General features: G+C 32.2%; 3 protein-coding genes and 1 long non-coding RNA gene across 5 annotated transcripts; all 4 read right to left on the reverse strand.

The window, feature by feature from the left end:
- Positions 1 to 5,707: 5,707 nt before the first annotated feature.
- Positions 5,708 to 6,919, reverse strand: LOC116131481 (zinc finger CCCH domain-containing protein 15 homolog). Its single transcript, XM_031417125.1, has 2 exons — positions 6,805 to 6,919; positions 5,708 to 5,842 (listed from the first exon to the last, which is right to left on the reverse strand). The coding sequence occupies exons 1-2, from the start codon at positions 6,895 to 6,897 to the stop codon at positions 5,708 to 5,710; spliced, it is 228 nt and encodes a 75-aa protein (XP_031272985.1). The 5' UTR covers positions 6,898 to 6,919.
- Positions 6,920 to 9,782: 2,863 nt separating this feature from the next.
- Positions 9,783 to 11,583, reverse strand: LOC116131574. The gene is made up of 3 exons (XR_004128261.1): positions 11,341 to 11,583; positions 10,247 to 10,382; positions 9,783 to 10,087 (listed from the first exon to the last, which is right to left on the reverse strand). It is a non-coding gene; the product is annotated as an uncharacterized LOC116131574 (long non-coding RNA).
- A 1,131-nt stretch (positions 11,584 to 12,714) lies between these two features.
- LOC116131544 (low affinity sulfate transporter 3-like) lies at positions 12,715 to 16,822 on the reverse strand. Of its 2 annotated transcripts, none has more exons than XM_031417194.1 (13): positions 16,643 to 16,822; positions 16,169 to 16,536; positions 16,020 to 16,068; positions 15,723 to 15,930; positions 15,476 to 15,650; positions 15,151 to 15,216; positions 14,830 to 15,060; positions 14,614 to 14,740; positions 14,236 to 14,522; positions 13,550 to 13,743; positions 13,369 to 13,454; positions 13,181 to 13,257; positions 12,715 to 13,091 (listed from the first exon to the last, which is right to left on the reverse strand). In XM_031417194.1, exons 1-13 carry the CDS (start codon positions 16,644 to 16,646, stop codon positions 12,960 to 12,962), a joined length of 2,004 nt encoding a protein of 667 aa, XP_031273054.1. In that variant the 5' UTR covers positions 16,647 to 16,822; the 3' UTR covers positions 12,715 to 12,959. The 2 variants fall into 2 exon arrangements, with proteins under 2 accessions (XP_031273054.1, XP_031273055.1); XM_031417195.1 differs by having other exon boundaries at positions 16,169 to 16,565.
- Positions 16,823 to 25,178: 8,356 nt separating this feature from the next.
- On the reverse strand, positions 25,179 to 26,494 carry LOC116131505 (zinc finger MYM-type protein 1-like). The gene is made up of 2 exons (XM_031417151.1): positions 26,039 to 26,494; positions 25,179 to 25,937 (listed from the first exon to the last, which is right to left on the reverse strand). Exons 1-2 carry the CDS (start codon positions 26,492 to 26,494, stop codon positions 25,179 to 25,181), a joined length of 1,215 nt encoding a protein of 404 aa, XP_031273011.1.

Below are 26,494 nucleotides of genomic sequence, written 5' to 3' on the forward strand. Positions count from 1 at the left end.
ACAACGTTGTAACAACATCATGCCTGTTCCTTCCATGGCTTTGAGTTTGAGGTAACTGTTATATCTTCTATTATAATATTTTCTACTTGTGAAGTTATATATCCATGAATAAATTGGGTAAATCATTGTTGTTTCTCATCGAGGTTTAATTATATCCGTTTTCTGAATTTATATAGGCCTCCAGAATATCTTCATCATCAGCAACTTAATCAAGCTGCACTAACACCTGATGCATCAAATTTTCAACGTTTTAACTCCTTCCATCCCCAGCCCAACGCTTCACTGTTGCCAACGTAAATGATGTTCCCACTTTTTAACATCATTTTATTTATAGGGCTTAGATATATTCATGTTCATTTTCTTCGTTTCTATAATTCAGAATTCCAGAGTCAAATGGTCGCAATCAATCCATGATGCCACAATCTCTCATGCTTCCAGGGTACTTTTATTTTTTATTTAAATAAAAATATTTATATTGAAATGAAGGTATTGTTAAACTTGGAAACTTCTAATGTTATCATAATTTTAATTAATTATTTGCAGGGCACAGAATTCCGAACTCCCAGGTCCATTTAATCAACCGGCTAGACCAAGTATGGCATACCATATGCCTGGCAGCTCTCAGCTAAATCAAATCTTGAATCCATCAACTCAAAGAGTAAAAATCATCTTCTAAAGAATAAATGATATTTTTTAGTAACTTCATTTTGAATTCATAATTGAATATTTTACAATCTGATTGTCAAAGAAAATTAATGGCTATAACCCTGCCGGAGCAACATATCCTCAGTTGGAACTGTCTTTGGGTAGCCGCGATGAGGTATTCTTATCTATTTCATTTTAGTTATGTTGTATATATCAAGTTTTGATAATAAAAATTCTTTCTTTGGCGACTCCTTGCTTGAATTTATGACTATTGTTCGTAAATATTTTTCAGCAACCATCTGTGGGACCGGGACGACGCCGTCGTGGCCGTCCTTCGATCCGATTTGAATTGGGGGAATCATCATCATCAACATCCAATAAACGCCCCAGGACATCAAACTTTCCATATGTATGTACTGCGATTATAATTTTCTACTTTATCTTGTCTTTTTTAGTTGGTATGTCTGGTGTTTAGATACATATTAAAGAAGACTCTTGGCATATATATATATATGACTGTGTTAGATGTATCAAAATTTTTATTAGTACATCAAATAAAGTCAATTTCAGGCAGATTCATCTGACTCGGTTAGTTGAGTCTTCTTTAATATGTAATTTCAACATTTAAACATCGTAAAAAATGATGTAATTTCTGGTTATTTATTGAACGCAGGGGGGATCCAACCTGCAGGAAAGGGGGTCGGCTTCACAATCTCAAGTCAATCAGCCGTATCTTTCAAATCCTTTCAGTAGCTCAAGGTTGTTTCATGCATGGAAGTCACACTCACTTTTACTTTTAGTTTCAAGTTGCTCTTAATTAAATTGATTCCGATAATTTGTAAATATTTTCAGGCCAATTAAGAATAGCGTATATGATCCAATATTTGAGGGCATTGGTCTACCAGTTGATCCCCATCTAAGGCTGTTTAATGCTAATGCCAACTTATAACTTCAAGGTAATTATATTCACTTATTAATAGAAGTGTTAGAGGAATGAGATTAATTTTGCTAAATGCACAATTAAAATATGACTTAGAAGTTTGTTTATGAATCAAGTTGCTCTTTTACAGGACTGGTGTGGGCACTGCGTCGCTTTGGTGTGAAACTCTCCAACTCTAGAGCTGTTTGTAATTTCAAGTTCCCAAAGACTTCTTAATTTCCAGCGTTGTATTTTGTTGTTGTTTTTGATGAGGGGTTAAGTACTTAAGTTGATATTAACTTTCACCCAGTTATCTGATTCTGTTATGGTTGACTATAATTTTATAATTTGGTTCTGGTTCTTGTCTGTTTGTTAGTTTTGAGCATCACTATTGAGTATTAATTTTGAGTAAACGACTTTTTCCCACCCAAGGTTTTCCTTAACGACACTTCCCATCCAAAAAGTTTTAAAATATCACTTTTTCACCCAAAGTTAATATTATGTTATTACCCAAAGCCGATTTTGACTGATTCCAATAACAAAAATTTTCTCTGTCACCACCATTTAACCTCTGGTATTCTCTCTACAAAACCTCTTTTCACTTTGACACTTGATTTCTTATCGATTATCAGCCACCGTAAAGTTAGGGTTTCCTGTTTTTAGTTGATTTCCAACTGATTCTGGCAACAAATTTTCAATCCGCTACCACCAATTGATTCATCGGTCTTTACTCTATAAAACCCCTTGTACTTAGGCTCTTGGTAACTCGTCGAACGCCGACTGTGAAAGTGAAATACATTTTGGATATTAACAAAGTATAAACTTTGGGTGAAAAAATAGTATTTTAAAACTTTTTAGACAAAAAAGTATCATCAAGGAAAACCTTGGTTGGGATTCTTGGGAAAAAGGTCGTTTACTCCATTAATTTTCTATAGGAATGTTGTGGTATGCTAGATTTTGAACAAACCCTTAACAACTCAAGGGTCGACTTATTTGATCTTTTCAGTTTTCACTTTCATTTGTTACAATAGTCAAACTCAAGCGCTTTTTTTTTTTTTTTTTTTTAAGATGGGGGAGTAGGGAATTTGAGAACAACATGAGGACACAGCATGCCTTGCTTCAGCAAGATCTCTCCATTTCTTTGGAAGACCAAGGAATAGTTTCACGATTACTGTAGGTAGAGTAGTAGAAATGTAGAATTTTTGGGCATTGCAATTAGGGGTGAGCGGTTCTAGATACCCTGTATTTTTCGGGGAAACTGAAACTGCACAATGCAGGTTCCCAAAAAAAGGAACGGGAATCAGAACCGCATAGTATAGGTTCTTAAATTCAAGAAACCCGAACCTAAAATGCAGATTTCGGTTCTTTTCCCGAGTATCCTGTAAAAAATAATTACCCCCCTATTAGTTTAAAAATTGACAAAAATACCTTAAAAGTTTACAAATACACCCTTAATAAATTTTGATTACTCATTCATTTGTGTCCAATGTGACTCATAATTCCTCTAATCTCTAGACAGCACTTAAATTCAATTGATTCATCACAATTCATATAAAATTCTTTAATCAAAACCAAAACGCAAACAATTAATTAAACAATCATACTATAAATCTATAATTTAATATTATAATTAATTAAAATTTTAATTATTTAATTAAATATTATACTAATATTTATAATGAAATATTATAATTAATTAAGTAATCATACTATAGATCTATAATGTAATGTTATAATTAGTTAAAATTTTAACAATTTCATTAAGTAATGTACTAATATCGTAAATTACTAATATTACTAATATAATGTTATAAATTTACAATTAATTAAGAAATTATTTAACTATGTAATGTTATAATTAATTAAATGATTATAATATAATATAATGTTATTATTAATTAATTAATTATTTAATTATAATGTAATGTTTTAATTAATTAAATTTTTAATCATTTAATTAAGTATTGTACTAATATTTATAATAAAATGTTATAATTAATTAACTAATCATTTGATTATGTAATCATATTATAAATTTATAATGTAATGTTATAATTAATTAAATTTCTAATCATTTAATTAGATATTATGCTAATGTAGTAAATTACTAATATTTATAATATAATGTCATAATTAATTAAGTAATCATTTAATTATATAATGTTATAATTAATTATGTGATCATATAATAATGTAATATTTTAGTTAATTAAATTTCTAATCATTTAATTAAGTATTGTACAAATGTGGTAAATTACTAATTTTTATAATATAATATCATAATTAGTTAAGTAATCATTTCATTCTGTAATGTTATAATTAATTATGTGATCATATTATAATGTAATGTTATAATGAATTAAGTAATCATACTATAAATCTTTAATGTAATATTATAATTAATTAAATTTTTAATCGTTTAATTAAGTATTGTACTAATGTTTATAATAGAATGTTATAATTGATTAAGTAATCATTTAACTAGTAATGTATTAATATTTATCAATTTATTTTATATAATTAATTAATTACTAATTTATTACAGATATACTTATAACTTGATAATTGAAATAAATAACTAAATATTATATTATTATTTAATCAAATATACTACTCTATTAAAAAATTATTATTTTAATAATATTAAAATACTTTTAATTCCAATTATATGTTTAATTAACCAAAACTTTAATATTAATATATTAAAATTTTTTATATAGTGTAGTTTATACTTTATACGTAATAAGTATAATTGTATATTTATTTAATTAGGGTATTGTAAAAATTTAACTTTTTCCATTTTAATTTTTTTATATGTAGAATTACAATGGAACCCCCATTCTTCACAGATATTTATTTCAACCCAAGTTCCAAAATAGGGTACCCGCTGCAGGTTTCAAGCCGGGTACCCACTGCAGGTTCTTTTTTCCCGATTCCAGTTCCAAAAAAATGGAACCGGAATCTACTCGCACAGTATTGGTTCTGGGTAGGTTCTAGTTCCAGTTTCAGTTCTACCCACTACCCGTGTTCACCCCTGATTGCAACAACCCAGTAGAAATTCAGTGCGCCAAGAGAGATCTATTTGTTCTATACTAATTACTATTCTCTTTCCAATATTAAAATGGCTTTTGTAGCAACGAAACTGAAAAGCATATTTTCTTCTCGATCAAAGTAGTCAGCCCTGAACAGGTGTGGACGGCTGAAGGCACTAAGTTGGAGACTGGCGCAGAGTTAATGAAAGGAAATTCATAGATTATATAATATCCAAGAATAACATGACATAAACTTTGTATAGAAACTGAAGTGACGCAAAATTAAGGGATGAATACGTACAAATAATTAAATAATTACTCAATAAATGATGATTACTATTGTGATAATTCACTGTTAAATTGTCATCCTGTCTAAAAGCTTAAAATAATAGGCGACGGCTCACCAATAAGGCCCCTAACATCAAACTTGGATTTTTTTCATTTTTCTTTATTCAGTTTGTATGTAGAGATTCGAACTTGAGACCTTTGGCTCTCATACAATATTAAAGTGGTTTAGATAAAACTTACACCCAAAAGCTAGCTCAAGGCAGGAGAGAACCTAATCACATATATATACCATATCAATCCAACAACTTGGCGATGTGAGACTATTCAACTTCAATAATAATAAAAGAGTAATATCAAGTCAGTTTATATATAACATTACTCACTTCTCAAAAAAATAGAATCTATATAATCATTATTTCCAGAAGAACGAGAAGGGACATACAAAACAACTAACAGATATCTTAATCAAGACTCATTCCAGTTTGAGATTGCTCATGTGATCAAGTACTTAAAACAGAAACCAGCAAAGTATTGTTACAATCATTGCAATACAAGCGATTCTTTTCTCAACTGATTGCTGACAGAACAACTATCCCTCTTTTTGCTTAATTTTACTATTGTTCTTCCTTGGTTAAATGGCCATCATACTTTCAAACATATCAACTGCAAGGAGCGCATATAACAGATAAATTTTCAAAGAGCAGCATCAATGAAATATAAACCCATAAAAGCGACACAACATTTTTATTATCTTCAAGAGCAGGCAGTTGTAATATGTGTATGTCAATCATGAAGCAAAACAAGTGTTTTAATACAACCAACCTTAATACTTAGTGTTATCAAAGACCCAAGGCTCATGCAAGAAGAGCTCCCGGCCATTCATTTGCACTGTTCCTGCAGCTATATCCTCTGCACGTTTCCTAGCTGCCTCAGCTTTTCTAGCTGATGTATCAGCCTCCTATAAAAGGATAACATATACTACATTATCACACAGAAAAAGTAAAAAAATGTCCATGCATGACATATGATATGCAGTTGGATGCACATTCACCACAAAACATAAAAAAGGTATCAGCCCTAAACACAGATAACAAAGAAAGGAAACCCCCATTCTCATGCCTGCTCACTTCACAATGACCTAATCACTGGGAGAAGCTTAATTTCAGTTGTAAGAAGGTATATTTCATTTATAAATAATGCATTGAAATTACTACAGAGGTTGGCTACACATGATTTATGAACACAATTCAATTTGTCACTTTCCTCTACCATTAACAATCACTGGCTCATTGTTGATTTGAGAAAAAAGAGAAAAGGATTGTGATTTACAGCTTATGGTTTTCACCAAAAGCTGCAATCTTACAAAATCATCAGGTTAAAAGAGACATTTTAAATTAACGAAGCACCTTAATCCAACCAACTTCTAAACTATACTGGCCATCATATTGTGAAATGCCACACCAGTTTTCCCAATGAACAATATTGTATTCTCCATTGCCCTGCTATCCCTAGTTTGATTATTTAATTCCATCAAACCCTGCATAACAAAAATTGACATGCCCATAGATTTTAACTCCCAGTTCATCTAGCACACAAATGTTCATACTCCACAAACCGCCTTAGTAAATACTTTCTCCTCTAAAACTGAAAGTAAGACTCAAAAAGACAGATATAAATTCATATAACACCCAAATCGTTTTTTCAATAATTTAGATTTGGTTTGTCTGAATATAAATTCAATAACCTGATGCATAAAATAAATTCAAGACAACCGTTATCAGATTTTAAAATTTTGGGTCAGTTTCAATTTACATTAAATCAGATAATCCAAAAAAAAAAAAAAAAAGTAATTGTTCTACGAAGTCGAAGTGATTAAAATAAAAAATAAGAAAAGAAAAGAAAAGAAAAGAAGCGAGAAACCTTCTGGCGCTTCCAGGAGAGAAATTGGGCCGGGGTGATGGGGTTGGCCGTAGACGGTGATTTCTCGTTTAGTTGCTCTTCTTCTGCACCCATGATTTTCTTTACTTTTCCTTTCTTTCCGTCCAAACAGAGAGCCGATTCTTCTGACGGTATGATTTGTTATCGGTTTTTGGGGAACGAAACGGCGTCGTTTCTTATGTTTGACTTGTACGTATACTTATTAGTTTGATTTTCTACAGTTGGCTAGTTGCCCCTTGCCACGGCTACAACTCGGTATTACTGTTTCAGCGTCTCTTTTATATATATATATATATATATATATATATAACCTCTTTATAGTAATACTTTATATAAATATAAACTCTACATATAACCTCTTTATAGTAATACTTTATATAAATATAAACTCTACATAATCATAAAAAAAATTTATTTTTAATTTAAGATAATTATAAATAAGAATAAACTCTATATTATAATAAGTTATAATTTTTTTAATTCTTGTCTTAAGAAAAATTGTTTCCACACAGTAATAATTATCTGTACATTACAAAAAAAAAAAAGTTATGTTATATTAAAGGTTTAAGATGAAATAAAATATTTATCTAAAATTATTAAAGATAATGATTTATGCTTCAGACTTGTTATTATAACTTTTAACTTGCAGATAGATTACTCGCTAGCATTAACATCTTCTTATTGAAGCCAAATATTTATAGTTTCTCAAGTATATTTAGAGCTTTTTGGCACAAAACTTTTTTGTATATCCTTATGATTATCCTCATAATTATTTTCTTTATCTTTTTGTCTAATTGTAACAATGATTTCTTTTTTAGTTAAAACATACATCACTTATTGCTCATTTGGATGATTGAGAAAGACATTAATATCCATTCGATTAGTGTAATGAAGTTGTCGAATTTGATCACTAAATTCTACAATGATCCTTTGATTCTCCCCATTCACTTCATTTGTAACTTACAATTAATCGACATTGGGGATCCTAATTTGGTAATGATTAAAACAATTGGCAATAGTATGTGGCTTTACATCAATTTGCTCATAATTTTGTAATGATTAAAACAATTGGCAATAGTTTATGGCTTCACATCAATCTGACCATGCAGCAACTGCATTTACAATTCCATCAAAGATACTTATCTTTGCTGGTTTCTAGACATGATCTTTTATCCGTTTCAAAAATAGACAATTGAAGCGCTGAATTGAAATCCTAATAGTATTAAAACATCAATTGAAATTCTAATACTGTACTATTAAAACATGAATTATAAATAAATTTTTGTTACCACACATCTATTAAGTTATAACATTTTCATAGTAATAAAATTAATTAATCTAATTATTTTGACTATAGAAAGGTTTTTATATATATAATCCTTGATTAAATAAAAACTCTTGTATAAGGATATCTGTGTTTGAGAATTAAGTAATCATTTTATTATGTAATGTTATAATTAATTATGTGATCATATTATAATATAATGTTATAATGAATTAAGTAATCATACTATAAATCTTTAATGTAATATTATAATTAATTAAATTTTTAATCGTTTAATTAAGTGTTGTACTAATGTTTATAATAGAATGTTATAATTAATTAAATAATCATTTAACTATAAAATAATATTATATTTGATTAATTAATTATTTAACTAGTAATGTATCAATGTTTATCAATTTATTATAGATATACTTAGAACTTGATAATTGAAATAAATAATTAAATATTATATTATTATTTAATCAAATATACTATTCTATTAAAAAATAATTATTTTAATAATATTAAAATATTTTTAATTTGTTTTAATTTCAATTATACATTTAATTAATCAAAACTTTAATATTAATATATTATAATATATTAAAGGTTTTTTATATAGTGTAATTTATATGTAATAAGTATAGTGGTATATTTATTTAATTAGGTTAGTAAAAATTTAACTTTTTCCATTTTAATTTTTTATATGTAAAATTATAAGAGAACCCCTATTCTTCACAGATATTTCATTTCATCTCAGGTTCCAAAACAAGGTATCCGCTGCAGGTTCCAAACCAGGTACGCACTGCATGTTCTTTTTTCCAGGTTCTGATTCCTCCACACGTAAGAACTGAAATCGAAACAGCATAGTGTCAGTTCCAAAAAATGGAACCGAAACCTACCTACGTAGTGTTGGTTCCGAGTAGGTTCTGGTTCTAATTTCGGTTCTACCCACTACCCGTGTTCACCCCTAATTGCAACAACCCAGTAGAAATTCAGTGCGCCAAGTGAGATCTATTTGTTTTATACTAATTACTATCCTCTTTCCAATATTAAAATGGCTCTTGTAGCAACGAAACTGAAAACCATATTTTATAGTAGTCAGCCACTGAACAGGTGTGGACGGCTGAAGGCACTAAGTGGGAGACTGGTGCAGAGTTAATGAAAGGAAATTCATAGATTATATACTATCCAAGAATAACATGACATAAACTTTGTATAGAAACTGACGTGACGCAAAATTAAGGGATGAATATGTACAAAAAGTTAATTAAATAATTACTCAATAAAGGATGATTACTATTGTCATAATTGTTAAATTATCATCCAATCTAAAAGCTTAAACTAGTAGGCGACGGCTCACCAATAAGCCCCCTCACATCAAACTTGAATTTTTTTCATTTTTCTTTATCCAGTTTGTATGTAAAAATTCGAACTTGAGACCTTTGGCTCTCATACTATATTAAAGTGGTTTGGATAAAACTCACACCAAAAAACTAGCTAAGGCAAGAGAGAGTTCAACCACATATATACACCATAACAATCCAACAACTTGGCAATGTGAGATAATTCAACTTCAATAATAATAAAAGAGTAATATCAAGTCAGTTTATATACATAGTTTATATATAACATTACTCACTTCTCAAAACAATAGAATCTATATAATCATTATTTCCAGAAGAACGATGAGGGACATACAAAACAACTAACAGATATCTTAATCAAGACTCATTCCAGTTTGAGATTGCTCATGTGATCAAGTACTTAAAAGAGTTTCATTGACAAATATGCAAACCAAGGGAAAGGAAGACACTCATTTAAGATACAAATATCATTATAGCTGTCAGAGAAACCAGCAAAGTATTGTTACAATCATTGCAATACAAGCAATTCTTTTCTCAACTGATTGCTGACAGAACAACTATCCCTATTTTTGCTTAATTTTACCATTGTTCTTCCTTGGTTAAATGACCATCATACTTTCAAAAATATCACCTGCAAGGAGCGTATATAACAGATAAATTTTCAAAGAGCAGCATCAATGAAATATAAACCCATAAAAGCGACACAACATTTTTATTATCTTCAAGAGCAGGCAGTTGTAATATGTGTTTGTCAATCATGAAGCAAAACAAGTGTTTTAATACAACGAACCTTAATACTTAGTGTTATCAAAGACCCAAGGCTCATGCAAGAAAAGCTCCCGGCCATTCATTTGCACTGTTCCTGCAGCTATATCCTCTGCACGTTTCCTAGCTGCCTCAGCTTTTCTAGCTGATGTATCAGCCTCCTATAAAAGGATAACATATACTACATTATCACACAGAAAAAGTAAAAACCTGTCCATGCATGACATATGATATGCAGTTGGATGCACATTCACCACAAAACATAAAAAAGGTATCAGCCCTAAACACAGATAACAAAGAAAGGAAACCCCCATTCTCATGCCTGCTCACTTCACAATGACCTAATCACTGGGAGAAGCTTAATTTCAGTTGTAAGAAGGTATATTTCATTTATAAATAATGCATTGAAATTACTACAGAGGTTGGCTACACATGATTTATGAACACAATTCAATTTGTCACTTTCCTCTACCATTAACAATCACTGGCTCATTGTTGATTTGAGAAAAAAGAGAAAAGGATTGTGATTTACAGCTTATGGTTTTCACCAAAAGCTGCAATCTTACAAAATCATCAGGTTAAAAGAGACATTTTAAATTAACGAAGCACCTTAATCCAACCAACTTCTAAACTATACTGGCCATCATATTGTGAAATGCCACACCAGTTTTCCCAATGAACAATATTGTATTCTCCATTGCCCTGCTATCCCTAGTTTGATTATTTAATTCCATCAAACCCTGCATAACAAAAATTGACATGCCCATAGATTTTAACTCCCAGTTCATCTAGCACACAAATGTTCATACTCCACAAACCGCCTTAGTAAATACTTTCTCCTCTAAAACTGAAAGTAAGACTCAAAAAGACAGATATAAATTCATATAACACCCAAATCGTTTTTTCAATAATTTAGATTTGGTTTGTCTGAATATAAATTCAATAACCTGATGCATAAAATAAATTCAAGACAACCGTTATCAGATTTTAAAATTTTGGGTCAGTTTCAATTTACATTAAATCAGATAATCCAAAAAAAAAAAAAGTAATTGTTCTACGAAGTCGAAGTGATTAAAATAAAAAATAAGAAAAGAAAAGAAAAGAAAAGAAGCGAGAAACCTTCTGGCGCTTCCAGGAGAGAAATTGGGCCGGGGTGATGGGGTTGGCCGTAGACGGTGATTTCTCGTTTAGTTGCTCTTCTTCTGCACCCATGATTTTCTTTACTTCTCCTTTCTTTCCGTCCAAACACAGAGCCGACTCTTCCGACGGTATGATTTGTTATTGGTTTTCGGGGAACGAAACGGCGTCGTTTTTTATGTTTGACTTGTACCTACTCTTATCAGTTTGATTTTCCACAGTTGGCTAATTGCCACTTGCCACCGCTACAACTCGGTAGTATTGTTTCAGTGTATCTTATATATATATATAATAAAATCTCTATATAATAATATATAAAAAAAAACTCTTCATCATTATAAAAAATTTTATTCTCAATTTAAAATAATTATAAATAAGAATAAACTCTATATTAAAATAAGTTATAATTTTTCTAATTTTCATCTTAAGAAAAATTATTTCCACATAGTAATAATTATCTGTACATTACAAAAAAAAAAAAAAATATTATGTTATATTAAAGGTTTAAGATGAAATAAAATATTTATCTAAAGTTGTTTGAGATAATGATTTATGTTTCAGACTTATTATTACAACTTTTAACTTGCAGATAGATTACTTGCTAGCATAAACATCTTCTTATTAAAACCAAATATTTCTAGTTTTTCAAATATGTTTAGAGCTTTTTAGTACAAAACTTTTTTGTATTTCCGTATGATTATCCTCATGATTATTTCTTTTATCTTTTTGTCTAATTGTAACAATGATTTCTTCTTTAGTTAAATCATACATCACTTATTGCTCATTTGGATGATTGAGAAAGAAATTAATATCCATTCTATTAGTGTAATGAAGTTGCCAAATTTGATCACTAAATTTTACAATGATTATTTGATTCTCCTCATTCACTTCATTTGTAACTTACAATTAATCAACATTGGGGATCCTAATTTGGTAATGATTAAAACAATTGGCAATAGTATGTGGCTTCACATCAATTTGCTTATAATTTTGTAATGATTAAAGCAATTGACAATAGTTTGTGGCTTCACATCAATCTGACCATGCAGCAACTGTATTTACAATTCTATCAAAGACACTTATCTTTGCTGGTTTCCAGACATGATCTTCTATCCGTTTTAAAAATAGGCAATTGAAGCGCTGAATTAAAATTCTAATAGTATTAAAACATCAATTGAAATCCTAATACTGTACTATTAAAACATGAATTATAAATATATTTTTGTTACCATACCTCTATTAAGTTATAACTTCCTCATAGTAATAAAATTAATTAATCTCACCATTATGACTATAGAGAAGTTTTAATGTGTGTGTATATATATAAGTAACACTTAAGTTTTCAATATTCCTTGATTAAATAAAAACTCTTGTATAAGGATATCTAGAATATTTACTTTATAGTTACATTGAATTAAAATGCCTTCTTCAATAGTGGCAAACATTTGATACAATTGGTACTCTTTCTGATTACCCTCTTATCACACACACACGCTCACAACGTTTGATACAATCGTGAACTTCATCGTGGTTGAGATCAATAATTAATAATACCTTTTAAAAATAGCCGAAATTGTTTAGAGCCAACACAAAATCCCCCTTTAACAGTTGCTAAGGCATGCATCTACGGCTTCACCAACACTCAGGAAGATACACCCTTTTCCAATTCTGTCCACAAATTTGGCTAATTTCAGCTTGTGTATTACTTGCCACCTTGGACACCCCATTGCTAACTGCAAAACGCACAATCATACATTTTAATTTATTTTACATACTCAGAAGTTCATTATTAGTCACGGTCTCAGGCTCAAAATGATCTTACATCTATGCCATTTGAGGTTAATTCTTTATGCAGTTCTTCCAGTGCAAGAATCCCTGAAGTGTCAACGTTCATCACATCTGTATATCAGAGAAATCAATTCAATCAGTAAGAATGTCATTGAATCAGGAGCCAAAATGGTTTGTGGGTTGGGGTTATTTTTATGTTCTTAAAAACTAATTTGAACTTACTGGACATGTCAAGGATTACTGCTTGGATACTTTTCTTTGTGGGTTCTGGTAAGTCACTCTCTTCTTCTGTTACCCACTTAGTTATCCTATACTTAGTAAATATAACATTATCATTCATGGGTAGTAGTTAATAAAGATTGTAGCTCTTCTTTTTGTAGCTTATATGCACATAAATTCTTGCCTTTCTCTTACGAAGTTTGCATTAGCAAAGCAAAGCAAGGCAGAGTTGATTCGTATTGTTAAAATGCCTGGAGTTTCAATGGCCATGGGAAATTGACTCATCTCACAAAAGGTATCTGTTCTTGGAAGTCTCCCTAATAGTTGTAAGCTGGGTCTAATGGAATTCAGCAAAACCTTTGCAAATGAGATACTCACCTGCAATTCATAGTGGAAAACACTTAGTTTTTTTATCTCAATGTATCTTTTACTTCAGTTCTAGCATGGACAAATTAACAATTGCAGATGATCGGCACAAAATGTATTTTACAATCAATTAAACCTGGACAAAATATCTACTCCCTCAATCATAAAGTTTGGCAGAAAACAGTAGTCACAAGTTGGGAAAAAAGGCCAAACTTGAAGAGTTGACTTCCTACTTCGAAAAAGGACCCACTCTCTGATTAGGAATGAATTATTATTCGTCTCAATTATGAACTGGAACCCTCCAGTCCCCACACCATTCAAGTTCTTATAGATTAAATATTGAGCTTTGAATATCTAAAGATCACCTCACCTAACATATTTGTACTCATATACCACTTGCTTTCAATTATATTATAGTTGTCTGATAGCAAAAAGTTTTGGTTCTGATTAGTTTTCAAGTATATAATATGAATGTGAAAATAAAAGCTGTGGAAGTATAATTACCGCCACTAGAAGACCGATTTCCACAGATGCAAACAAGACCCCAAGAAAAGCTCCAATGCAAGCAATGAAGTCTAGTTTGTCAACCTTATATATATTGTAAGCTTCATGCAAGTCAATTAGTCCAGGAAGAGCAGACAAAATGATTGAAGCAAGGATGGCAATAGGTGTGTAGTACAAGAGCTTTGTAAACAATATCAGTGAAAATAGTACAGTAATGGCCATTACTATATTTGATACCACTGTTTGACATCCCGCGCTGAAATTTACAGCTGTTCGTGAAAACGAGCCTGCAGAATAGGCCAAATAGCAATCAAAATTTTGGTATGAATTAATTTGTATATGTAATCTTGAAATAGCTGAAGTAACTAAGGAGCTCACCAGTTGCCACATAGCATGAAGTTAACGATCCTGCAAGATTCATGAAGCCCATAGCTACCATTTCCTTGTTCCCATCAAGGTGGTAGCCTTTGATGGAAGCAAAAGACCGGCCAACAGCAACGGCTTCCTGAAATTAATAGTTCAATTTCCATTAAGAAAGATATAAATGAAATGGAAAAATAAGGGATAAAATATTGGTAAGTAATATGAACTTACAGTGAGAGCAATAATGGCAGAAATTAGTCCAATTTTGGCTGCTTGTCCAAGATGGGGTCCTTGGAACTGCAATTGATGGGCTGAACTTGGATTGAGGCCTCCTTTAATGTGTTTTACAATCTTAACTCCATGCTTATCGGCTCTTGTCATATACACAATGAAAGTGGATAATATAACTGATAGAAGAGGAGCAATTGCCGGAAACCAGAAGAGCTTTCTATTTCTTCTACCCTGAAATTAGAACAGGTTTATCAAGGCTTAAAAGAGAAGACAATTTAGTTGAGGAAAATTAAAAAATAATAAAAGAATTTAATCACTTACAATAAATCTGGCAAATAGGAGGAAGATAAGGAATGAACAACCGAGGACAAAATTCAGAGGATACCACTGCCATAAAGCACAGGGGAGAGACAGGATTGTCAAGTTTACCAATCAAACAGAAGAAATGGAGAGTAAGATCTATACTAAGACCTATTAAAGATTCTTGAATGAATTATTGATCAATAATCATTTTTGACCATAGGATTTGTCTCCAGTGAAATATTCGTTATGCTTTCTAACATTATGAAAGATATAGCCACTCAATATTCTTATTTCAAACTTTTTCTTCTTTTTTGTAAAGTTTAGATCTTCCATTGGAACTTACTGAATGGTGAAATGATGAAAAAACAGATTCCAAGACAGAGACCACATCAGTTTTGGTGGTGAAATGACTGATTCCAAGTAATCCCTTCAATTGCTGAAGGCCAATAACAATGGCTGCACCAGCCATAAATCCAACAATGGCAGCATGTGAAAGAAAATCCACCAGAAACCCCAACCTGCGGAATATATGTATCAGTAAGAGTAGTTTGTAAGAGAAGAAAGTTCATCTAGAAAGAAAAAGGACCTACCTAAACAACCCAAATACAGATTGGAAGAGACCCGAGAAGAAAGTAACAGTAAAAACAAGATTTCTGTAGGCAATAGGATCAGCTGCAGGATCTATTACTGGCTGAATCATGGAGGATAGGAGCATTGAAACCACAGCTACTGGTCCAATGGCTATCTCTCTTGAACTCCCCATTAATGCATAAATCAGAGGAGGGACAACACTTGTATCTAATGCAATCAAAACATACAAAAACAACGAATTAAACATTAATATCAGAGAATGATTCTTAAACTCATATGTTGTTTAAGTTACTTACATAGACCATATTGAGGATCCAGTTTTGCTAAATTAGCATACCCAATACTCTGCAAAACATTTTTGAAACATTCATAAGAAACTGATATAGAGTGTCTTGCTATAATTACTTTGCTCAAGAAACAAGCTGAAAGCAACAAAATTAGCAACCTGAGGAATGCTTAGGCTGCCAAGAGTTAAGCCTGCCATCAAATCGTGTTTAAACTTTGAGACGCTGTAAATTCTTCCCCATCTAAGAATTGGAAACAGGCCTTGCAAGACTAGAAAAGAACGGCTAGACCAAGTTTGTTTAGTATTTGATGAAGAGAGCTTTCGAGGAAAGACGATTTCTCTTATGGAACCTATGAGCTCATGCCATATGCCTGGAGGGTCTGGAGAATTAAGCAACCAATGTGCCCTCTCTGTCCGACTGGAATTCTCTAAGTCCAGTTGCTGCTGCCGCTCCTCCACCATGGTCTCAGTAGGCAATGAACCCATATTAGTTATGTTGTTTGAAGTGTTTGGGTGAACTCCCTGAACTAAAGTATTTATCTTCAATGTTAGATACCTGTCAAAAATAGGATAAGTTGGTAAAAGAAGGAAATTATTTGAACTATAAAGATCTACCCTCAAAATTAATCATACTCATCAGTGGGATGATTTGGACTGCTTGTCTTCTTCAAGTCCAATTCAATAAGCTTGACTCAATTTCTTCACAGGAATAAAAACACATCTTCTGCACAAATGCTCAAAAACCATGATCATTTTTTCACAACAAAGAGTAACTCTTGTGCAGCATAACTGAGCCATAGGCATCCGATTTATAGCTTTGGTCTCTTTTAATTATATATCCACTGGGAATACACAGAGCTGTATTAACATGTACTTCAAGATAAATATCATGACAAGTTTGCAATAATTGTTTATCATTAAGGACGCATATTAATTAGAAAAATCAATAATTAATTGTATTTAATAAGGAATTATTAAGTGGGCTCATATCCATTTTGTCTAAACTGAATCAATAATTTACTATCAGTTGTGCTTTATTAATTATCAGGAAACTGTGAGATCCTCTCGATTTTCATACTTATCATATTTGCAATTACAGCATTAATGTCACCTCTCACTGATTGTCTGATGAGAACCACATGCTTTGCTATTGCTTGCTCCATTTACTTGATGACTGTTGCGTCTTAAATGGAGTACTGTCATTTTCATAAACAAAATGCATACAGTAAGTTTTCGATTACGTATCTCCACCTTCCTTTCCAGGATTCACTCTGCTTTAATTATATATAAAGATATATCCTAAAAAAAGACGTAGAATGTGTGGTAGATGAATTCACAGAGTGAGTTGAATGTTAGAAGTCCATATGTAAAGTCTAAAGGTCTTAAATGAGTATATTCTATTCAAACGGCCACAATTTTTAATCTGGAAACAGTTACTAAGATACCGTTAGAAAGCTTATTTCGAGTCCGTCGATGTTATAATTGGCTTTTAGCCGGCTAGAGGTCGTTTTTAGAGTCAAAATCCATCGTTTTGATGTGTTTCGAGGCTATTTTAGTTATTTGAGCATTTTTTTCCTATTTTATTTCGGGTTTTCTTGTTTTAATTAATTCAGTTTTTGTTTCCTTTTGTTATTAGAAGTCTTAGTAGGGTTGATTGTCACCATATATAAACTTATATTTCGTTTTGGAGATCATTCAATGAATTATTCAATTTTTACTTCAGATTTTGCGGTTTACGTTTCTAGATTGAGACATGTGTTATCTATTCTAAAGTGTAGTCATGTACTAACCTTGTTTACCATGCTAACTCGCTGCGTCAGAAAAGGCTTAATAGAACTCAGTGGTGAAAGAATTTAGATATGCTCACAGATGATATGTAAAGCCCTCCACATGAATAACTTAATAGTTACTTTTGCACTACGTCGTTGCGAGTTGTGCACCATTTGAACCCTAAAAGCAGAACATTATGCGACCTTTTACAAAAGACTAGATGCAAAGTGATTTTTCCCATTCATTGTAACGATTTTTGTTTTGTTCTTTGGCCTTTAGATCTTTTCCCAGACAAGAAAATGCATCCAACACCATGTTCAGAAATGTTTTTTCTACACTTAATTTGTACATAAAATAAGATCAGGAAGACGCGTATTAAGTAATTGTGATCTCAAGAAAGATGAACCTCTAATTAAATACATATTTGTATTCAAACCTACTAATTATCGAGATGGTCGGTCATAATAGATGAAAGCTAAATTTAATGTCTATAATATGATTGCATTAAGGAAATCAATATAATAGTAGAGTACCTGTCACACCTAAATTTTCTCCATACAATGGTAGATAAACATATTTAAATATCTATTGCAAGTAAAATCCTTAATAGTATAAAAAGTTGCTTCCAGTTTTATTTTGTTCATTGGCTGAATTGAACCATTTGCATCAGAAGAAATGCTGAAAGTCAATAAAATGATATTGACTCAATTAATATCGACATCTTCCATGATTTACTTTAATTTCTTTAGTTTTAATTAGCTGAATCAAATGGACATTGTACATCACAATAAATGATAGAAAAGACGGATTGAAGAAATACTGAATGCACTTTATTAGTGTCTGGAATAAATGAATGTTCGCGTTGATACTGACTAGACTCTTACCCATACAACTAGTATTGTTCGCGTTGATACTGACTAGACTCTTACCCATACAACTAGTATTGAAATCTGTCTTTTCTCTTTCAACCTGTCTATCACTGATTTATGTAGTCATAAACAAATGGAAGTTGGTTTTGGGCTAGTGACTTAAATCGCGTTTGAAAGCTAATGGGGCCATATTTATTGATATTATTCCATCAACCAATTTTACTATGAGCTAACAGGAAGCTGGAATTATTACTGAGTTATTTTCACAAATTGCTACCATTCATTTGTTGGCTTTAGAGATGCTTTCCTTGTTTTACTTTTAAGTTTCTTGTCTAAGCTTTTTTTCCCAAGTTGCTGTAAATTCTTCTGGCTACAATTTGTTGGCCACCCCCTAAAAATAAGTGCTGAAGAGCATATAATCATGACCATATACATGTAATCACATTCTGGTGAAAGAGATATTTAAGAAAGAATATGTTACTACACATTGTGATCATTATTAGAGTTAAACATTGGACAGCCACTGATCTTTTGATTCTCCTTATATCAAGAAAGGTTTAGACTCCGGCCAAACCGCGCATGAAGTAGTCAATTTTATGAAAAGAGCAAATTGATTTGTATGGATATATATAGAATTTGCAGGACGATGCACTAATATCTGACAGATTATAATGCTTATGGAGGAGGTTGGCCTGGATGGCTTTGTGGTATGGTCCCCTTTGTTCATTGTTGAATCAAAAAGAAAAAATGGCCATACATATGTTTGGTTCTCATGTCATCATCATCATAGTGCTCCTCCATCCAAATTACACCGACCCACTTAATTTGATTCCAAGTTCTTCTCCATGCCCAACTCTTTGACCCTAGGTATTCTATCGCCACATTCCTTTTGTAGCATAAGTCCCTTTTAAGCTGAAAGTGGCGATCTCTTTTTCTTTTTTTTCACAGCAGAAGTCTACTGTTTGTAGTGCAGAATATACTGATTAAAACCACTACATGTTTATTTTTATGCTATCTTTTCAGATTATACTGAAGTATAAGTGAAGGAAGACCAATACAGTAACTTTGATCTTGAGAAGTGGTGGGCGAGTCTTCGTGATCTTTCAGATTTTTTGGGGTTTATAGGATGAATATTATTTGTACTCATCGGTAGTTTGTCTGTCCAGGTGCATTCCTGGATTATACAAAAGATTTTTTATTTTGCAATTTCTGATTGCTTTTGTGCCAATCATCACTTTCCTTGAGAAAAAAAAATCTAGAATATAGCTTATATTTATATTAATGTATTTATTTAATATGATTAATAACGTATAAATGAATATGTTTATATAATATATTATTAATTAGTATCTAATTATAATACTATTGACATAGATAATACGCAACCTCGTGATGATCGCATCGTATTCTCAGGGGAAATGGCTTTTCTTCGGTCCCCAAGGAAGAATATATATGAACAACAGTACTTGGTAAATTATACTATTGGCTAGGGGAATATCGATCATGCAATACGAAACAAGTATGGATATGTTAAGGATTTGGTCTATATATATCCTGAAGGACCTCAACCACCAAACCAGATGCTCACTTTTGTTTGGCCCCTTTGTGTTCATCAAGTAATTCTACTTCCTCATAATTGCGATGCTGACTATGAATGACCAGAGACAATTCTTGAAGATAAAAATTCTTGAAGATAATTTTTTTTTTTTTTTTTTTTTTTTTTTTACGTAGTAGCTCTATCATGTGCAATATTTAGGAATGTATATCTTCTTAATGTGATATACATCTACCACTAAATGTTAAAAGGAATGATTTAATTTAAATTTCCTAAGACATTAACTATATGTAATATCACATTCCCTATAACTACGAGAACAATGGAGATACATCCCTGAATTCAAGTAAATTTTAGAAAATGTATTCGTGCAGAAGAAGAAATACGCGACCAATGAAGATAAAAATAATTGTGTATAGTTCTGACCAGACTCCAGAGGGTACGTAGCACAGCAGTTCGCCGCTAGTAGGGAAGCTTGAATCACTATGACTTCATATTTGTGCAAAAGTCATTGCTGCTTGCCATTCGCCAACAACATAAACCCAAGATTAGGAATTAATATTTGCCGGAAAGCCGAAATTTTATCACTACTCAAAGTAACAATAACATTGCACGTAGGTAAGAGTGTCTGAAATCAAGTTATGTTATGATTAGATTTTTTTTTTCTTTTTCTTTTTTTTAGTAATTAAGCTTTAAATAGAAAGAGAAAAAAAAAAAATATATATATATATAAGAGCAAAAACAAAAGTCTAACCAGGATAAAACAGTTACACAAAATAATATCTCTCAATACACATCCTACCACAAGACAATCCCTAGCTTAAGATGAAAAACAAAAACTTATACAAAATCATCTTCAAAACATACACAAGATAACTATCGCCAAAATAAAACCAACGGCAAAGGTTCACCCTTTAAAAATACACATTAGTAACCCCCAATCATGAACAAGACTCCTATGTTATGTGTAGTTCCATCCTTTATATAAGGAACTTTTGAGTAAGTAATTGAATGTCATATTAATTTAAAAAGTTAACCTTGAAATAAAATCAGAAAACTAAAAATGTCATTTTCCTTGTTTTCAATTTTTTTTTTATATTATTGAGAATTATTATTATTTTTTTTTAATCTTAAATTTATTTTCAGATCATAATTAATTAAATAATATATAAATCTATTTGACGTTTTCTTTTTCTTTTATTTTTTTAAAAGAATTCTAAATATTTATTCACTGTTCTAATCCCGAATAGAAAGTAGAAAAAAAATTGAATTTTACTAGTTACTAACCACCATATAAAGCTACATTTAGAACTTAAACACTCATATCTTGAATGTTCTGGCAAATAATTTTTATAAAGAGTAATGCTAGCCTTACTCACTTCTCTTACTCACTTTTGTTAGAAAAAAGGGGAAAAAGTGGATAAGGCTAACATTTTAACAAAAGTGAATAAGAGAAGTGAGTAGGGAGAGTGAGTAAGGCTAGCATTATTTTTTTATAAATTGGTGAATTTTAGTGTAAAGCAGCTTTATCCCACTTCTTTTTTCCCTAACAATAAATTAATGAGTTAACGACATTTTCCCACCCAAAAAATGGCTCATTGACAAACCACCCATTTTTTAAATACCCTTTTAGTACCCAAAGCATAATTTTGTTAGTAATTTTCATTGTGAGGAAGGGCAAAATGGTCAAAAGTCTATTATTAATGAGGGCAAAATGGTCAACAAACATTGGCAGCCGGAGAAGAAGAAAAGAAAAAGGGACGGCCAACTCTTCAAGCCAGATTTCCAGTCGATTTCTTTGCCATAAATTCTCCTAGACACCACCATCACACTCCCCACAATCCACTCACAAAACCCTTACCTCCATCATCGTCCCTTGCTCATTGTTGCACGACCTTTCAACTTCCAAGCCGATTTTCGATCACTTTTGGTGTCGGAAATCGCCCCTGCCACCACCAATCAACTACCTAGATCTTTATCTCTGAAAGCCCCAACATTCCCAATCTCATTTGCTCACCAATCGTCGGCGATTGAAGCTTCCCCACCTTAAGGTTTTTCGAGTTTTAATTGGGTTTGATTCATTCAATTTTTATGTTTTTTGGGTTGAAATACAATTGATGAATCTTTGTTTTAGTATTTTGGCGACAATTGCTGACAATGGAAGAGGCTAAGAAGAGAAGCAATGGAAGAGGCTAAGAAGAGGGGTTCTTTCGTAAATCACTATATTTCCCACCCAAGCAGAGGGAAACATATTATTTGGATAGTAAAGAGTATTTTAAAAGTCTAAGGTGGGAAAGTCTCAATGGACCCTTTTTTTGGGTGGGAACATGTCGTTAACTCATAAATTAATTCATCAAACAAGATGCATGTGCAATAATGAGAAATAAAGAAGAATTGAAATCGTTAATTTCCACTCCATTGAACTTAATGAAGGGAAGTAGGAAACTACTGTATATTCTATCTGTTTTTTTTTTTTTTTTTTTCCTCAAATAGCTAGGCCATAGAGCATTATATAATAAGGTTTAGGTGTATATTGTCTAATTCAACACCTAATCAAGATATCAAATCTCCGAATCTCAGCATGACGATTATTAGCCTTTTAAATTCCCTAAATTTATTAACGAATTCCTTGGTAGCTTATCATATATATATAAAACAATTAATGACAAACAATGACAAGAGACCCCACATTTTGTTTCTGCAATGTGTCTTTCAATCGATTTCTTAGGCTTATAAGATACGCAAAGCTTACACATGTACTACTGGGAAACTATAATTTTGATTCATTTAGCATTATTTTATCCTGCTTTTATATTGCAGATGTGAATTTCATACAAACCAAAGATACCTAGTCAACCTCAGAAAGGGCCGTGCACATGGTTATTGGTAACCAACAAGGACGATAAAAACGACATTAAAAAATAAAGAACAAAAGAGTTTTTTATAGTGGTTTAGCGGTATAAAGACCAAGCTATATCCACTGTTATGTTGTTGCTTAGAGATGCTACAGGACAAAGAGAAGTTACAAGGGAAGTGTGCATGAACTAAATGGAAGACATTTAGCTCTTGTGACCTTCTCTCTTTAAACACTCTCTTACACGGACAAGCATGGGCGGATCCAAAAATTTATGTTAGGGTGGGCCAAATAAAAACTAATTGTATATAACATTCATATTCTGTTTTTCTAGTCAATATTGTCACAAAAAGAAAAAAAAAATTACATTTACCATTGTCCTCGGCAGGGCTTCATATTGAGGAATCGTTGCATGACCATCTCCTTACCAACACTGTCAAATATATCTTTCTCAACATAAGGAATTAAGCTATCATTCAAGAATTGATCTCTCATCAGATTGTGTAAATGAGTCTTCACAATTTTCATAGCAGAAAATACCCTTTCTACACTTGCAGTTGCAACTGGTAAGGTTAAAGCCAATGTGATGATCAAATATACTAATGAGTAAATAAGATGCTTCTTCTTTTCAACCATTTGCTGAGCAAGACTGGTAATATCATTTAGTTATGAAAAATCACTATCCGAGCACATATCATCAATGTAATTATCAAGTTCAAGTTCAAGTGCCATAAGATCAGTAGAAGAAAATTCAAGTGGATAAAATTGAGCAAAACGCAATGTTTTAAAACCCAACCCGGGGTGAAACCCTGCAAATTTTTCGGGTCCTAGGTTGACCGGTTTAACCAGCGGTCAAGCCGGTTGACAAAAAATTTTAAAACTCAACAAATACACCCCAAAAAATTACCTTTAAGTCCCTACATGTTTGAACTTTCTCAAACACACCCCAACTGAAAATCGATCGGCGACTGATCGGCAGCAACAACACCCCAGATGCAACCCCAATCTTCCCCTGAGCCCATTTTCATTAAAATCTACCCAAGATCTGGCCGAAATAGGTTCGATTTTGGCCAGATCTCACCGACGCCGGTGTGGGTATTCCAGGCCAGATCTCATCCACGTCGGCGCCTACAAACCTCCCCATCACCCAGGAATTGCTCCCTTATTCCTCCCAACCAAAACCTACCTCACTCCACCCCCGTTAGCCTCGCCAGAAAAATCCCATTGTTGCCGTTGCCAGGTTTCTTCGATTTTCGGTCGATTTACTCACCGGAAATCAACAACGCCACCACCATTGTATTCACCGGACCTTAGTCTTCAAAAGCCCTTACCTTTCGGCTGTCGATTGTTCGCCAATCATCCTCCCAAATCTTAGGGTTTGGGGGTGAATTGGAAAAGTTAAACTCGACCCGTTGAAGCTGCTGGGTCCCGGTTCAACCGGTCGGGCCGGGCCGGGCCGGGCTTTAAAACAATGGAAAAACGAACTAATTTTCCCTTATCAAATGCTTGAAAGCAATCACTTGGATTTAGGGAGCCCATGCAAATAAGTAATTATGTATTACCTTCATTAAAACGACTGTTAAGCTCTGATAGTTGCAAATCTATTATGGCATGGAACAACTCAACACGATAATGAAATAAATTTGTCATCTCTTGAACATTATGCCGTGATCTCCCTCGTGCAACAAATTTCTCTTCCATATTTGGCACCTTTATATTATGAGCAATGCAAAAATGAGAAACTTCATCAAGTAGATTATCCCATCCATTATTTCTTATCAACAATAATCTTCTTTTCGACAAGTGAACCAAAGACATAACATTTATAATATCTTGATCCTTCCTTTGCAGTGCTTGTGAAAGTTCAAATGTGATTCCCAAAATGTTTTTCATCATGTGCAGGTTAAAAGCAAAATCAAAAGAAGTGATATATTCCGCCAAATCACTTGCTTCAACTCTGTTATCAGAATTTTTAGTAAGATCCTCAAGCACTTCAATAACAGATGAAAACAAATTAATCAACCTCAATAAAGTACCATAATGTGAACCCCACCATGTTTCCCCTGGCCGGTTAAGACTAGTATCTTGATTAAGGCCTTGCCCTGTTGAAAGCTCACCACTTTAAATAGCTTTTTTCACCTTCAAAGCTTGTTTCTCATTAAGAAGATCCCTACGTCTAGGTGACCATCCAACAATATTTATCACACAAGAAACTTTCAAAAAAAGTCTCTCAATATTTGTATCCTTTTTTGCCACAGCTACAAGTGCCAATTGAAGTTGGTGAGCAAAATAATGAACATAGAAGGCATATTCATTATTGTTCAATATAAGTGGATTTAACCCATTAAACTGACCTCGCAAATTACTCGCACCATCATAACCTTGTCCATGTAATCTTGATATGCTCAAATTGTATTTAGAGAACAATATTTCAATTCCCATCTTTAGTGACAAAGCAGTCGTATCTGTGACATGCATAATGCTCAATAGACACTCAACAACACATCCTCTTTTATTTACATAACGTAAGATAATTGTCATCTGCTCTTTGTTGGATCCATCACGAGCTTCATCAACTAATATAGAAAACAAAGCATCTCCTAGATCACTAATTAGTTTGTTGATGGTTTCAACTGCAAATGCATTGATTATGTCTTTTTGGATACTAGGAGTAATCAATTTATCATGTCCATGAGCATTCTCCAATGCTACTAATCTATATTCTTCATTTTGCTCAATTGTATAGTGTAAAAGTTCAAGAAAGTTTCCCCAATTCATTGAATCATCAGACTCATCATGACCACGAAAAGGCAATCCTTGCCGAAGAGGAAGCCGACTAGCAGAAATTGATCCTTTCAACCGAATACGATAATCTTCTCGCTATTGGTCAGATTTCTTATTAATAATTGTACTCACATGCTACTTTTGGTTCATCAAAGCTTGACAATTTTTCAAAGCTTAGTTATGATAGTTGTTAGGACCTCCAATATGATATTTAAAATTTTCAAGTCTCTTCCAATTATGAAACCCATTAAGAAAAAAGAATCATCGCCACTTTGCTTAACTTTATCTAGTTTGAGAAGATAACAACATAAACAATATGCAACATCATTCTCAACACTATATTCCAACCAGTAAGGATATTTGTCAAACCAAGACCATTGGAAACTTTGTTCATGATCACCATATTTTGATTTGGGAAACTTATGGTTGCGAGGTTGACAAGGACCCTTTTGTAGATAATGCATTCTAACTTGGTCTCGAACATTAGGATGATAAAATGTAATTCTTGGTCGAAATCCAGGATCAAAAGGAAGATTTTCCAAGTCAACTTCGAAGCAATTTTTCTTTGAAGAAGGCTGGTTTTCATTATCATTGACACCAGAACAAAGTTGAGATGTCTCAGCAATTAACTTTCTTTTAAAATATTTTTCCAT

The sequence above is a fragment of the Pistacia vera genome, unplaced genomic scaffold (assembly GCF_008641045.1).
Source record: "Pistacia vera cultivar Batoury unplaced genomic scaffold, PisVer_v2 Contig234, whole genome shotgun sequence".
Taxonomy (NCBI): Eukaryota; Viridiplantae; Streptophyta; class Magnoliopsida; order Sapindales; family Anacardiaceae; genus Pistacia; species Pistacia vera.

Coding starts and splice junctions, on each gene's coding strand:
- LOC116131481 (XM_031417125.1), bottom strand. CDS start 6,897: ATGGGTGCAGAAGAAGAGCAACTAAACGAGAAATCACCGTCTACGGCC. Junction 5,843..6,804: donor TCTCCTGGAAGCGCCAGAAG/GTTTCTCGCTTC, acceptor ATCCTTTTATAG/GAGGCTGATACATCAGCTAG.
- LOC116131544 (XM_031417194.1), bottom strand. Junction 16,069..16,168: donor GCAGCCTAAGCATTCCTCAG/GTTGCTAATTTT, acceptor AATGTTTTGCAG/AGTATTGGGTATGCTAATTT. Junction 15,061..15,150: donor TCCTATTTGCCAGATTTATT/GTAAGTGATTAA, acceptor TTCTAATTTCAG/GGTAGAAGAAATAGAAAGCT.
- LOC116131505 (XM_031417151.1), bottom strand. CDS start 26,494: ATGGAAAAATATTTTAAAAGAAAGTTAATTGCTGAGACATCTCAACTT. Junction 25,938..26,038: donor TTTTAAATATCATATTGGAG/GTCCTAACAACT, acceptor TCTGACCAATAG/CGAGAAGATTATCGTATTCG.